Source organism: Xyrauchen texanus, chromosome 4 (genome assembly GCF_025860055.1).
Source record: "Xyrauchen texanus isolate HMW12.3.18 chromosome 4, RBS_HiC_50CHRs, whole genome shotgun sequence".
Lineage (NCBI taxonomy): Eukaryota > Metazoa > Chordata > Actinopteri > Cypriniformes > Catostomidae > Xyrauchen > Xyrauchen texanus.
In genome coordinates this window covers 47396378-47412718 of record NC_068279.1, presented here as the reverse complement: position 1 = coordinate 47412718, position 16341 = coordinate 47396378, and the positions used below count along the sequence as shown (strand labels likewise).

Genomic DNA, 16341 nt, shown 5'->3' with positions numbered 1-16341 from the left:
GTCATTTGTAGACAATATTAAAATTATTTTATGATTAAAAAATCATAAAAGACAATATTACATACCTAGGGTCTCTAATGACCCAATACACTTTTGATACTTAAGCAATAATAATAATATTATATATATATATATATATATATATATATATATATATATATATATATATATATATATATATATAGCCTACATAGTTTATATTGCTATTTTTGCTTTGTGTGTTGGTAAATGTATATATAAAATGTATAAGAGAATTTTCAGGAATACTGTATGCATTAATGACTAAAGGGAACATGTAAGACAAATTAATAAAGACTACATTATGAGGAATAACTGTTTTTTAGACACAATTTTAATAACTGATATTTCATTTCATAATAATACAATGTTTTCAGTTATATTCACATCATATTTAAATATATTTATTAATTTCACACATCCTCACCAAATGGCCTTACACCCAGACTCCCTCCAGTAAAATAAGAAATATTAAAATGCATATTGAAATGCAGCATAAAGCCTCAAAATATCCATAACCTCAAAATGTATACATTTAGAATTTGCCCTTTATTCACCCCAGTTAAATGGGAAAGTGCCCACGGAATTTCACTGCACTGGCAAGGCTTTGGTCTGCCATGTCACCTCCTGCACATTATATATTGCCACCTGCCAATAGCAGATCACCTCCTGTTACTCACCTGTTAACAGGTCACTTCCTGCCATCACCTGCCACCAATGGCAGCTCAAGATGTGCTACTGGCTGTCAACAACAACCAGGGAAAGATTATTACAGTGAAAACTATTACAGTGAAACCTTTGAATTGTAAATGATATTCATACCAAAAAAGTCAGAATGAGTCTTATTTTATATATCGTGTATATATTGTGTACATTACGACAAGGTGAGAAACTATACAGAGCAGAAAGCTATAAGCATGTAGTGTGCCAAAAACAGATGACCTATTGCATTATTGCACTCCAATAGGGAATATCAGTTGGGGAAAAAAACATAAATCACCATTTTCTTGTGATGTAAAGGAAGTTAATGGTAAATAAAAGTTCACACTAAAATCTAAGTGTGATGAACCGCATATCAGTGTGTAACTCTGGATAAACTTGAGCTTTGGGTATCAGATGTGAAGGATTACATCACACTGTACATGCTTCTATAGTACATAAAGGCTGTCTGATTGAATCCCTTTCTCAAAAAAAAAAAACAAAAGTCAAGAACTGCCTGTGTCATACTTTCCCAAAAATACAAAGAAAAAAAATGTCCTCCCTCCCCAAACTGTCAGTAGCCTACTCTAATGTGAAAAATCTGTCTTATATCTGTAAAGTACATAGACAAAATACATAAGGTTGTATTTGCTGTACTGCTTTTAATTAATGCTAATTTTTATAAAAACTCTCGACAGTATGATATTCATTATTGTATTACAACTGAGAATGAGATTTTCTCACATAACATTCATGAGAATTTGGGAAGAAAATTTGTTCAGTTGTCGTGGTTCTAAAAAACTGGATTCTGTTTTATTTAACAAAATATAATTCCTTTTTATTTTGGACTAAAATATGACCTGGTTGTTTCTCCATTGGAATCATCTTGTGTACAGTTTGCATCTGCATCTATCGGGTTGTATCTACTAAAGCATTTAGCATATATTAATATCCTTAAAGTAATTTGATTTAGTGAATAAGAAATCAACCAACCGTTCTCTAAATGCTTTAGTAAATCGGTTTTAGTCATCCGCACGCAAGAAAAAAATCTGTAGAGCACCTTTCACAAGTCTGGTAACTGAATCTGCCATTAGTAAAACGCAATCAACTAAAAATTAACATTTTTGTCACTTCACATGTCCATATTTTCTCAGAGAAGGAATTACCCTCCTTCTCCTGTTCACTTCCGTTGAATGATCCCAATGAATTCTGTGCATGTAAGGAAGAATTAAAGGATTGACTGCAAAACATCCACACTCACTGCAAATCGGCTATCCCAATGTTCGAGAAGAGGATTTCAGAACTGAAACGAAACACCTATAGAGCCTATATCATCTCACTCAAGAGGAACGAGAATAGTTGTATAACAGCCTTTGCACTAGCTTTCTGGCATCTCTCTTCTCTCATGTAGACTGGTAAGTCACGCTCTCCTCCCACAGTCCAAAGGGAGGCATGTTCACGCTGGTTCCAGCATCCTAAGGAACTTTCTCTCTCCAGAACTTCCAGTTCATGTTTTCCCAGTAAAGCCAAACTGCAGAATCCAAACACTGAGTCTAAATGGGAAGGGGATCGGTCACATGTTGCCTACACGGATGTTGGGATTCATCATGGGATCCAGGTTCGGGTCTCCCTCAGCAGAGGCTCGCCCCAGTTTGGCCATGATGATGATGAGTGTGAAGAAACCAATCACTCCGACCAACAACAGCATGAAGATTCGCTGCTTCAGTGTAAGGGCCTTTTTCTTAGTGCCTGTGCGATTCCTGTAAGAAACAAAACGAGATTTGGGCTTTTTTTTTAATTTACAAATCCATGTATTCAATCAATAAATAAGAATCTATACATTATATATTATTTTGCTACATGTTCTATAGTTTAATTGCATAATTTGAACTATTTTCAAGTATTTACATAGATTTGTTTAACACGTGCTAAAATCGGTACTGCCTCTTTAACATAACCGGCATTTCTGGAAAGAGCGTCTGGAAATGAGCGTGTGTTAACGAGAGAGATTCGAACAGCTTTACCTCGTCTGTGCTATGTGTGAATAGAATTAAATGTTTATTTTTTTTATGTTTTTGATCAACAACTGACTGTAGAGAACAGAAAAGATATTAAAAGAGACATTATTCGATGACATGTGTTGCGTGGATCTCGTCTTTGGACACACATTACATGGAACACCTTTTATTCTCAACACGCAGTGAAAGGATCTCGCTGCTGAATACTTCACCACTAAACTACAAAATTACTGGTGAGTGAAATATGAACATTTACCAGCCAAATATATACATTTAATAACTTGGGATTTAAGAATCGGAATCGAGATCATTGAAATTAAGATCACGATTAATTAAAAATCTATAATTTTATCCACCCCTCTGACACTGGTCCCTTGATATGGCTCGGGTACCTCTCAATGCAAAATGCAGCAGTTTTATTCTCCACCAGGCAAAAATCTTAAAGGAATAGTTCACCAAAAAATTAAAATTCTCTCATAATTTACTCAACCTCATGCCATCCCAGATGTGTATGACTTTCTTCTGTCTAAAAGGTGACCACCAGGTAACCACCTATATACCTACCCCTACCCCAGAACCTTACCTTACCCCTACCACTAAATCTAATCTTAGTAACAGCGAGACTCTCACAAGACATAGGATGCTGGGGTGTTACCTTCAGGACACAGCTGCAGAGCACTAGTGTAATCGAGCTTGAAACTATGATCACCAAGGTGACTGCCGATGTCAAGATTTATAGTGTGAAAAATTTAGTATTTTGGTTTGTTCTCACCCAAATTGGATTGGACCACTTCAGAAGACATGGATTAAATCACGGAAGTCTTATGGATTACTTTTATGCAGCCTTTATGTGCTTTTTGGAGCTTCAAAGTTTTGGTCACCATTTACTTCATACATTCACTGTATTGACCTACAGAGCTGAGATATTCTATAAATCGTAATTTTCTAGGATGTGTATATGTGAGAATTTTCATTTTTGGGGAACTACTCGATTATGTTTGATAGCTTAGAAAAGTAATAGATTTGAGGTATCATTCATGTTTTGTTTTTAACAAAAGATTCCAACAAACCCCTAACTTTTGGAAATGAACAATAGTACTGGTGGTAGTGATGTTTGCCTTAATATTTGCATTATGCAGATTTTAAGCTGTGTAACTTAAACGTTAATAAAGTAAAACTATTTTGCTACATATTTTATAATTGTTTGCATCAGGCAATCAAGTGAGGAAGGTCGGATTTGGTAATAACAGACATCCAAGTACAATAAACAGGGTTCCTACACCTTTTGACCAATAAATCGCTTGGATAACTGGACAAGGATTTTTAAAACAATTAAGAGACCGCACTCACACAGAGTACTTTCTAGCCAATGTAATGTTTTAAAATAAAGTATAAGTTGAAATATCTATATTCACTATAGACATTTTCATGACTTTTTAAGATATAACTCATTTTCAAGTGATTTCCAGGCCTGGACAAATTCAGTTTTTACCAGGTATTTCCATGACCATGGGAACCCTGAATAGCCCTTGTTTTGAGACACATAATGAGATAAGGACACTCACTTTAGGACCTGGGCAAACCAGCTAAGGGCCGGTCGTCTGCGGTATTTATCATCGTCAAAGTCAACCTGCATGACTGCTGTGTTTCCAGAATCCCGTGTGTCATACACCTTCCTTGGGGAAGTAGCTGAGAAGACACATCACAAGACATTGAAAGACAGTGCATTGGATAATACTTCAAGAATGCTTTTATTTTAATCCTTGAAAAACTCATCTGATTCACCAGCTTATCTATTCAAGGGTGAAGCGAACACATGTTGCCATCAGAGTAGGGTTAAGCCAATATAATAAGGATTACAAAAGGTGAGATTCAGATAATGATAATGAATATGCATAAAACAATATCTCTATTGCTGGTGGATACCTTTGTTGATAGTTATTGTGTCAGTGGTGGAGGTGGTGCTCATATTAATGACTGAGTGATTCTGGACACTCAGCTCGCCATTATTGTGGACATGGTGGATGTGCTCCATATCCTGATGGGGCGGTAGACTGGTAGAGGAGGGATCTGAGATCGCCATGTCCACTGCAGGGGCTGGAGCACAGACAGAAACATTTAAATATCTATTTCAGGCAAAGTATGTGTAGGTAAGATGGGAATAAAATAGGATTTCCCAGAGAATAAGTAGCAATAAAACCACAGATTAGGACAGTATGGCCAGAACTTTCTGTTGGGGCATTATAAACATATCATTTTTCATTTACAGTGTATGCTTTTGTTTTCTTAATTATGACAAACAAAAATTACTTCAGGTATTGTGATAAAATACCATTAGAAAACTCACTTTCAAAAGTTTTCCAGTCGGAGTAACACGTTACATCTTGTGTTGATGAGGTTTCTTCCCTTTCTGGTGGGTCCTCAATCTAGATGGTAAGGACATCATTAATTCTTGCTATGTCGAAATCAGTAATGACTGAAATGCATACCTGCTTGCATTGAGAGTGTTAAGAAAGAGATGTTTCTCATTAAAAATGTTGCATCAAAAATGTCATTAGAGTTGGTAAATTTGATTCATTTTTGTCACTCCATTCAATCTGTCCATTTCAGTGAATAGATCCATTTGTGTGACTGCTCAAAAATGTTCACGGAAATTGGCGAATGGCATTTCTCATTTATCAAAATGTTTTAGAAAAAATATTTATTTTATATAAATAATCCTATTACTATTTATTGTTATGGCACACATACTGTACATATAAATGAATAAAAATAATTCTTCCATGTGTTCATTTAGTGAGAAATGTGTGGAAAACATTGCCTTGATCTCATGTCTGTCTTATATTTAATTAGATCTTTACCATTTTAGCTCTTACATAAATGGCAACAATGGCTGTTTGGGTAAAATGATGGTTCCTTTAAATAATAAAGTTCCTGAAACATATTTAGATTGTTTTTTAGCTTCAGTATATGGCCCTAATATGTAGCAGTCCTCTTTGCCAATGTACAACAGAATTAGGCACCGTTTGAGATCATACCCACAGTCCTGATTTCAAATAATAATTAAAGGGATAGTTCACCCAATAATGAAAATGTGTCATCATTTACTCACCCCCATGCCATCCCAGATGTGTATGACTTTCATAAGACTCCAGTGGTTAAATTAATATCTTCAGAAGAGACATGATAAGTGTCTGAGAGAAACAGATCAATATTTATGTCCTTTTATACTATAAATCTCCACTTTAACTTTCACTTCCACATTCTTCTTTTGTTTTGATACTGGGCAGGGAGGAAGATTTACAGTAATTAAGTACTAAAATGTTGATCTTTTTGTCACCCACACCTCTCCACACCACATCATATCACTTCTAAAGACATGGATTTAACCACTGGAGTATTATGGATTACTTTTATGCTGCCTTTGGAGCTTCAAAGTTCTGGCCACCATTCACTTGCATTGTATGGACCAACAGAGCTGAAATATTCTTCTAAAAATCTTAATTTGTGTTCAGCAGAAGAAAGAAAGTCAGACATATGGGATGGCATGAGGGTGAATAAATGATGGAAGAATTTTCATTTTTGGGTGAACTGTGAATTTAAATGACCAATTCTTCCTTACCAGCGGAAGGCCAAGTCCTGCTCTCGCCCAGTTGACAGAGGACAGTTGTTCTCTCAGCATGTCGGCAATAGGACTGGCCAGGTTTGGGGGTGGGAACACAGGACCCTGGCATGTCGGGCACTGGTACCCAGCAGGCGCCATGTAGAGGGGCTGACGAGACGCCAGCTCATTTAAACATGACCAGTGGAACAAATCTGAAATAAATTAAACGCATACCACAGTTATTAAATTATAAAACAAATGTATCCCATGAGACATTGAATAAAGTCAAATTTAAACATTCATATATTGGAAGTCCCTTAGCTGCTTTTCCTTTACAACAGCGAACTCCCAGAGGCATTTACTCACCATAACAAACCAGTCGCACAGTATCCTGAGAATTTAAGGGTTGACTACACAGGCTGCAGTTGGGGTTGTAATCGCTGTCCTGTAGCCACTGTAGGTATGACTGCACAATACACTGTGCAAACAAAAACAAAATACTATTATTTTTCCAGATACATAGCAAATAAAGACCTATTATCTGATCTTACCAGTAATGAAACTTAAAAAATATAAGAGACCACCAACCTTATTGTGATTGGACACAAGGCAATGCTCACACACGTTTACACGATGTTCAAAGCAGAACAGGTTCGTTACCTTCCTCTTGGGGCATTTGCACAAACCCATGGTCTGCCTGTCAAACTAGACATCCATATACATAAACACAAAATCCATATATAAAACTAATGTACAGCAAATAGCACTTGTTTTGAGGGTAAACTTAAAATGTATTTTTTAAACTCAGATGCTCTTGGCGCTTGATATCTAAATCAGCGAAACGTGAAAGTCACTTATTCAGTAAGGAAAAGTAAGGAAAAACAGTATGTTGTTTATGTTGATGCACTGAGAGTCAGTTAACGTCCAGCCTACAAACAAACTTCCGGCATCTAATAATCATATCACAAAAACAAAATACCTGAAGATATCGATGAAAATACTGATCGACACGCAGTGATGTGTATATCAATATCAAGCCCAACAGATGTTTTCCTCAATATTTTGTTAGCATTTCCTCAGTTGCATTTTTGCCACGTCTCTTCCGCTACCGTCTCATGACAATGACGTCACTGCAAGTCACACCAGCAGTTGCGTACAGCGTTTTTTGTGTTATTTTGCTTTTATAGAAGGCAAAGTAAAGAAAAGATGTACTTCATTATACATTTATTAATTCTGTTGGCAAAATTACACATTCATAAATTTAAATCCAGCACTAAAAAACTAATTTTGTACTTTTCCTCCATGAAGTTGTACATTAGGCTATATTAATTTGATTTCTGGTTCTAACATCAAAAAAGGTGGTTAAAACTGTCAACATATGGTCCTCCTTCTCGTTATAATGACCTATAAGCTTCCCCTGGCAAAACTCTATTGTATTTTGTGTACATATTATGTTTGTATATTGTTATATATATTTTGATAAGTCACTTGTGATTTGTATCCTTTTTTTGGCAATAAAGATGACCTTAAAAAAAAAAGTACAGCTTTTTTGTATGTATTTTGTTGTTGACTGTTATTTCTTATGTACTGCTTTGAGCATCAATAAAAAACAAAATTATAAAAAAAGTACATCCTCTTATTCTTTTGTGGATTTACTGGCGGGTTGCAAACCAACTAAAAAGGTGCAAACCATCTAAATATAATGAATTCTATGCTTCCAGAAGCTTCTAATTCTCTAATAAGTTTGATTATTTCCTGTTCATACTTAGTACATTTAATCAAACATGTTCTACAGTTTCCATATCCTAACACATATTAAATAAACATTTGTTGTGTTTGCCCATGTGTGAAGTGTTGCTTTAAGTTTAGCGTGACCCATTTTTAATCTTGTAAATATAATATATTTCTTTTATATTACTTTGTATTTTATGGAAATGTCTGCCTTTCTCACATGTGTCCCAGTACTTCTGCCATTTATTACAACATGCTTGTTGAATCAGACACTTTCCTTCTACCCTACTTAAATTGACTGTCAAGTTAATATTATCCAAATTAAGTGCTTCTTTAGCCATTTTGTTTGCTTTTTCATTTCCTTGTATCCCAACGTGTGCTGGAATCCACAGAAAGTGTACTAAAACTCCCATATGCCTTAGTCGATGTAACATGTCATAGTGCAAAGTCAATTTGTGGTTCACTAATTAACCAAGGGGGTACTGGAGATATTGCACCAGTTTCATTTCTTTTGCCCACTCCTTAGCTTTCCATGCAAATCCTGATCCATTTGAATGTTTTATCTCCCAACTTTCTTCTAATACTTTCCTTGCTAAAGGTTCCTTATTGTGGCCCTTTAGATTTATCCAATATGCCATAGATAGTTTTTGACGCCGTAAATTTACATTGCTGCTACTGGTGTTATATTAGCAGCTCCTATAATGCATCGTAATGCTCTAGCTTGTATAACATCCAATTTCTTGGACAACGATTGGGATGCAGACTCATACACTATACATCCATAGTCTACTATGGAGTGAAGAAGTGCATAGTTTATTCCCATCAGCGACTGTTTGTCTGCACCCCAATCCTGTCCTGCTACACACCTCATTGAGAAGTTAAGTACGCTGTTACACATCTTTTTATATATTCTATATGGATCTTCCATGTCATTTTACAGTCCATCCATAATCCAAAAACTTTGTCACTCTTTCCAGAGGTTGTCTATACATAAGTAACTGTATATTTGATCTTATCTTTTTCCTGGTGAAGAACTGACAACAAGATTTGGATATAGAAAATTTGAAACTCCATTCTAATGACCGTCGTTCAATGTTCCCTATAGCTTTTTGAACTTTCTGAGTAACGAATGTAACATTTCGTCCACTTTTCCACAATACTCCATCATTTGCATATAATGATGTGTAGATGTCTGGATTAACGTCTTCAAATATATCATTAATCATAATATTAAATAATAAGGGACTGATAACACTTCCTTGAGGTGTACCATTCTCTACATTGACCATATTTGATAGTATATCTCCCACCTTCACTTGAATTGAACCCAGTCTTCCTCCAATTCTAATTTTCTGTAACTTGAATAATAATCCCTCGTTCCACGTCATATTATATGCCTTTTCTATGTCAAAATACACTGCTATCAGTGCTATCTTTCCATTAATTTACATTGGTTAGACGTAAGGGCAATAGGTCTATAGTTGCCTTCTATTGATGGTTCTTTTCCTGGTTTAGCTATGGGAATTATTGCAGCCTATTTCCATTCCCATGGCAATCTACCTTCCACCCACTGCTTATTAAATAGATCCAATACTGCTTTAAGCAGCACTTCATCTGCATTTTTTAACATAATGTAACACAATCTAACTTTTTCCGGGGCTGTATAGCCAACATGAGTTAGTACTCTTTTTAAAAAAATTCAAACATCTCAAATTTAGCATCTAAATCTGTCTGTCCATTAGGTTTCTGGGGCCATTCTACAGAATTGCTGCAAACTGCTGTCCCACAAACAAACCAATACATTTATAAAGCATTTAAGTATTCAAATCTTAGATGTTTACTAAGATCCTTCTCTTATCTATTGAAACCCACAATATTTAAAATATCAGTAAGCTTAATATATATAAAATCATCATTTATAGGGTACTTTCAATTGGGAGGTGGCTGTCCAGAACCCGCATTTTCATGTCACTACCGAAACAGTGCATGTTTTAGTCAATTGACTGAGACTGATCATTTTTTATCAGGGAATATTCCCCGTGTCCCTCTCTCTCATAGCTACATGGTGAGTAGATAGTTCCTATCATTTTGAGGTAAATGTGTTGAAAAGTCTGAAAATCTGTGTGTAACTTTAAGGAACGTCGCTACCAAACAGCTTGTTCCTTTCAGATATTTACTGTCAGATGTCCGTCTGCTATATGTGCTGGCTGCATATGTGGAACATATTTATTTTTATTAACATAACATTTTGACAGTCTAATTTAGCCATGGCAAACTATATATTGTGGTCACTATCAAAACATCACTGTCACTACCGAAAATGTGCAGTCAAGAACGAAACATGAGATATTTTGTCAAAAATAAAGTAGATTGAATTATCAACTAAGATGTTATGATAGTGTTTGGTTCAATGTATATTCAAACTAATGAATCCTTAACTTTGAAATCAGTAAGATCAACTTTATGCCTTTTACAAAGAAAGATTTTATTCAAAATACAACAAATCTCTACAATCAAATTACACTTGAAATGTTGTTAAATTGTAATTGTTATTGATTTACCTGTGAAAACTTTTTAATAAAATAGCAAAACATATATTTACAAGGTATATGTTAACAAAATCTTAATAGATAACCCTTCTTATTAAATTATATATTATTGTGTTTCGGTCGTGACAAATTTGGGGAGAGGAAAAATATTCCAAAACTTTCTGAAAATACAATATGAGAATTAACTGCACAATTACTAGAAATGTGTACCTTGGATATTATAGAATTTGCATACATAAAAAATGTGTGGAAAAAGACAATGTTTTTCAAGATGTTTCCAACTCTGACTTTGAACAAATTCTGTAGAATGGCCCAAATATGTCTTTACTCTGTTGCAAAATTTCCTTTCTCCTTTTCTTGTATTTGTCATCTAGATTTTCAGTACTATGTGCTTTTTTTAAAACAAACAGCTCTGCTTTTTCTTCCTCTGTTGGCTCGATATACTCCAGGCATCTTCTTTAACACATTCCATACATCTCCCAGCTGCAAAATGCTTGCCAGTATTTCCTTTTAGCCTGCTTGACAATTCTCCTCACCTGTGCTCATTTCATGTGATAGTTAAGGAGGGATTCATGGATTAAAGTCATTCTCAGAACCCTAAAACCTTCATTTCTCTGTTTTATAGTTTCAGGACATTCCTGACTCCACCATGGGACAACCTTAATTTATTATTGCATATATCTATATCCTCCACTATGTTTAATTTATTCAGTTAATCATTACATATTTTATCAAATTTCATCCTGTGTGTGTGTGTGTGTGTGTGTGTGTGTGTGTGTGTGTGTGTGTGTGTGTGTGTGTGTGTGTGTGTGAGCGTGTATTTATCACTTTGTGGGGACTAAATGTCCCCATAAGGATACTAAAACCCGAAATTTTTGACCTTGTGGGGACATTTTGTCGGTCCTCATGAGGAAAACAGCTTATAAATCATACTAAATTATGTTATTTGAAAATGTAAAAATGCAGAATGTTTTCTGTGAGGGTTAGGTTTAGGGGTAGGGTTAGGTTTAGGGGATAGAATATAAAGTTTGTACAGTATAAAAACCATTATGTCTATGGAAAGTCCCCATAAAACATGGAAACACAACGTGTGTGTGTGTGTGTGTGTGTGTGTGTGTGTGTGTGTGTGTGTGTGTGAGTGTAAGCATTTATTTATTACTTTGTAGGGACCAAATGTCCCCATAATGATAGTGAAACCCAAAATGTTTGACCTTGTGGGGACATTTTCTCTCATGGGGAAAACAGCTTATAAATCATACTAAATTTAGTATGCTGAGTGGTGGTGGTGTAGTGGGCTAAAGCACATAACTGTTAATCAGAAGGTTGTTGGTTCGATCCCCACAGCCACCACCAATGTGTCCTTGAGCAAGGCACTTAACTCCAGGTTGCTCTGGGGGATTGTCCCTGTAATAAGTGCACTGTAAGTCGCTTTGGATAAAAGTGTCTGCCAAATGCATAAATGTAAATGTTAAGGCGGTTACAAATCTTAACAGTTTTGATTGCTTTTTGTTTCAAGGAATAACGGATTGAATCAATATCCAATATCCTGTCTGAAAGCTATAAAACATGTTTATTTAAAGAAGAAAAGTAACATTTGTAAGTACTACATTTTGCCAATAAAAGAAAAAGATTTGTAATATATACATGACTATCTTTGCCTTTTGGTGTCTCTAGAAGACCAAACAATTCATGTTTCCATAGTAAAACGAAATGAGCATCAATACATATGACAACAAATTCACATACATTTTGCCATCCTGAGAATTTAACGCCAAAGTGCTAGCTTATAACGGTTTTCTTGTCTTATTGATAACATCTGTTAACTATATTAACGTAAATGTGCCAACTTTTGGCACCAGGTAACAAAATATTTCTTTGAAAATATATTTTAAAAAATAAATAAAACGAACAATATATATACAGCCAATAATCACAATTGACTATGATTGGTTCATCTTCACCATCGCTGAGAAAAGTCACAGGTACCACGTGACAATGTCTACTTCACATTGGAGCGGTCTGGACAATATTGTACACTTGAATAATGACACTGAGAAACGTAACAGAGACTATTTAGCTAGAACGACTTTGGACTATAATAGTCATTGAATAAAAATACACAAAGTAGCGCTAAAACTGGATAATTAGTATTTTTTTAAACACATAATACTTGACCAATCAGAGGCTACATTTGGACCGCTTTGCCCCGCCTATTACACTTTCCTGTGGTTCATGCGTACTGTCATACTGTTCCTGATTGTGCCCTGTGACCACTTCAGTTTCTTCGGGCAGAGCAGCGTTTCGTGTACTTACAAGCAATCCGCAAGCAATCTGGACTGGGATTTGATTCGCTTATGTTAAAATCATGGCTTGCTCAGAGGAAGCGGAGGCCCAGTTCTCAGAGATAGAGCTGTTATTAAGTATGTTTCCAAGTGAAGAAGAGTTACTGGTGGATCAGCTCTCTCACGCGGAGCTCCGGGCTTTTGTGGAGGGCTCAGCTGATACTCCCCCCAGCACCAGACCCCAGCTCTCTATCAAGGTGAAGGTGGACAACCCTGAAGTAAGTGTGAGGATTACATTCAATTAGAGTCTGCTCTTGATTATTTAGTGCCTTTTACAATCTCACTTTATCTTTGTCAGGTGAGTATTACATTGTCCTGCACTTATCCAAACGACTACCCGAAAGTGCTGCCAGAGATTACTATCAGGTATTTACATATTTTGAGTGCTCATGTATTATTCATGATCTCTTTTGATTGCTTGTTTACTTTCTGACATACTGATATACATAATACAGTGGTAAAACAAACACAAATATCTACAGGATTCCATAATTTGGGAACCAATCCTAAAGGATCCGAATGGAATCAATGAAGAATCCAAAAAGAACCTAGTGGATACGTTGAAATTCCTACAGTATTTTTAGTCTTATTTTAGTCTGATTGTATATCCAGAATGCTATTTGTATTGTACTGGAATAATTTCTTGCTACTTGGACAGTTAAAGGAATAGATTACCCAAAAATGAATATTCTTTCATCATTTACTCACCCTCATGCCATTCCAGATCCACAACTTTCTTTCTTCTGCAGAACACAAACAAACATTTTCACAATAATATTTCAGCTCTTTAAGTCCATACAATGCATGTGAATGGTGACCAAAAATGTGTAGATCCATATGACTCCAGTGGTTTAATCCATGTCTTCTGAAGCGATCCAATCGATTTTGGGTGAGAAACAGACCAAAATGTAACTCCTTTTTCACTATAAATCTTGAAATCAGTAGTCTTGGCGATCATGATTTCAAGCTCAATAACACTTCCTAGTGCCATCTAGGGATCTTGCACATGCATCAAGCACTAGGAAGTGTAATTGAGCCTGAACTCATGATCGTGCCTAGAGACTGCAATGGCAAGATGTACTGTGAAAAAACTATTACATTTTGGTCTATTCTCACCCAAAATCGTTTAGATTGCTTCTGAGACCACTGGAGTCGGTGGATTACTTTTATGCCGCCTTTATGTGCTTTTTGGAGCATCAAAGTTCTGGTCACCATTCACTTGCATTATGTGGACCAACAGATCTGAAATATTCTTCTAAAAATCTTCATTTGTGTTCTGCAGAAGATAAAAAGTCCTTCACATCAGGGATGACATTAGGGTGAATACATGATAAGAAAAATCAACCCAGAAAATGCATTAAAAAGTTTACTGATTCTGTCTGGGCCTGCCAATTTGTAATCATAATAGTCCAATTATGAACGGTTTGTTTTATAATATCTAGTTTTCATTTTGTGTTGTGTTTGAATCCGGTAAGAAAATTCCCATTAGGATTTCTTTTTTTGACTGCTGTAATAATGTTTTGTTTTCCCCAGATGTCCTGAGCTCACTAGAGCGCAGCAGATGCAGCTTCATTCTGAACTCAACACCTACCTGTCTGCAAGCTGCTGCGGTGAAGTGTGTGTTCTGTCTGCCGTGCAGTGGATCCAAGACAATGCGCAAACATACATCAGTAAAAGCGTTCCTGTCAGTGAGCCCAAGAAGGAAAATGTCTCAATGCCGTCAAAAGAGACTTTCACCAGACTTTGGATCTACAGTCATCACATTTACAATAAGTTCAAGAGGAAGAACATTCTGGAATGGTCAAAGGAGCTGAACCTCTCGGGGTTCAGTATGCCAGGGAAGCCTGGCATTGTATGTGTGGAGGGGCTGCAGTCTGGCTGTGATGAGTTCTGGGCGAGGTATTGATTGAAGTCCGACATTCTTTTTAAAGTGACAATTCCATCATTATTTACTCACCCTTATGGCATTACAAACTAGTTAGTTACACGCTTAACTTTACCTTTATCCCTATCTTAACCCTTACCCAAAACCTAACTCTAACCCCTAATCCTAACCCTACCCGTACCTCAACCTCAGTAGCAAATGTGGGCATTTTGCAGAACAACATGATTACAGTAAATACATAGACTTGTATGTATTTAATGTTAGTACATAGTAGTTAAAGACACCTAATATAAGTGTGACAGATGAGCTACTAGCTAAGTGAATGTTCACAAATGCAGTTTATCTGAGCAGATGAAATTGCATTCTGTCAAAAATGTCCTCTTCTCCAATTAAACCATCTTTTTCCTTTCTCACCAGGGTGAAAGTTTTAACATGGAAGAGAATTATGATTCGTCACAGAGAGGATTTCCCTCTTGATAGCAGCTGGTCAGAGGAGAGAACTGACTCCCTTCGCAAATTCACAAGTTTCCATGAAGCGATTTTTGACCCTCACGGGAACAGAGGAAACCACATGGACCTTGGACAGCTCTATCAGTTCCTTCATGACAAAGGATGTGCTGATATCTTTCAACTGTACTTTGGGATTGAGGGGAGATAATTGTGTTTGTTTGTGTGTGTGTGTGTGTGTGTGTGTGTGTGTGTGTGTGTGTTTAGGAGGCGGTTCTCATTATATGATGAGAAATACAATTTCAGCCTTCATTTTTAGGCTCACCAACAAATTGAAATGTAAAAAAAATATTTTATTGAATTATGCAATTAAGACAAGATAAACCCATTCTAATGCAATATGAGTTGTAACACATTTTTTATTGTCAATCCTAACTAAAACAAGATTGTAGTCCATTGAAATGGCCACAAGAAGAGTTCTACTTAAGAATTCAGCCATTTTTGTGTGTCCATGGAAAATTGTTTAGTTTAAGTGGACTGGATATAATGCTTTAAATAAAACATTAGAATGAGTAAATGATAACAGATAACAGAATGTTCCATTTTGGGTGAACTGTACCATTAAAGGGATAGTTCACCCAAAAATGTAAATTCTCTCATCATTTACTCACTCTCATGCCATACCAGATGTGTATGACTTTCTTTCTTCTTCAGAACACAAATTTAGATTTTTAGAAGAATATCTCACCTCTGTAGTTCCATTCAATGCAAGTGAATGGGTGCCAAAATTCTGAAGCTGCAAAATGCACATAAAGGCAGCATAAAAGTAATCCATATGACTCCAGTGGTTAAAACCATGTCTTCAGAAGTGATATGATGGGTGTGGGTGAGAAACAGATTCACATTTAAATATTTTTTTACTATAAATCTCCACCTTTGACCGAATCGCCAAAAACAAAAGAAGAAAGTGAAAGTAGAAATTTATTGGTGATGTTCTATTCAATTGAAGAAAATAATCTCTTACCATCTATTTAAAATGAGGACAGCA

The 16341-nt window shown here is 35.9% G+C and overlaps 2 protein-coding genes across 2 annotated transcripts; one reads left to right on the top strand and one right to left on the bottom strand.

The window, feature by feature from the left end:
• Positions 1–292: 292 nt before the first annotated feature.
• LOC127638093 (zinc finger protein-like 1) lies at positions 293–7450 on the bottom strand. The gene is made up of 8 exons (XM_052119441.1): positions 7319–7450; positions 6928–7044; positions 6706–6817; positions 6358–6551; positions 5083–5161; positions 4662–4832; positions 4301–4424; positions 293–2477 (listed from the first exon to the last, which is right to left on the bottom strand). Exons 2-8 carry the CDS (start codon positions 7027–7029, stop codon positions 2291–2293), a joined length of 969 nt encoding a protein of 322 aa, XP_051975401.1. The 5' UTR covers positions 7030–7044; positions 7319–7450; the 3' UTR covers positions 293–2290.
• Positions 7451–12878: 5428 nt separating this feature from the next.
• rwdd2b (RWD domain containing 2B) lies at positions 12879–15973 on the top strand. Its single transcript, XM_052119466.1, has 4 exons — positions 12879–13179; positions 13260–13327; positions 14495–14860; positions 15264–15973. Exons 1-4 carry the CDS (start codon positions 12985–12987, stop codon positions 15502–15504), a joined length of 870 nt encoding a protein of 289 aa, XP_051975426.1. The 5' UTR covers positions 12879–12984; the 3' UTR covers positions 15505–15973.
• Positions 15974–16341: the final 368 nt, after the last annotated feature.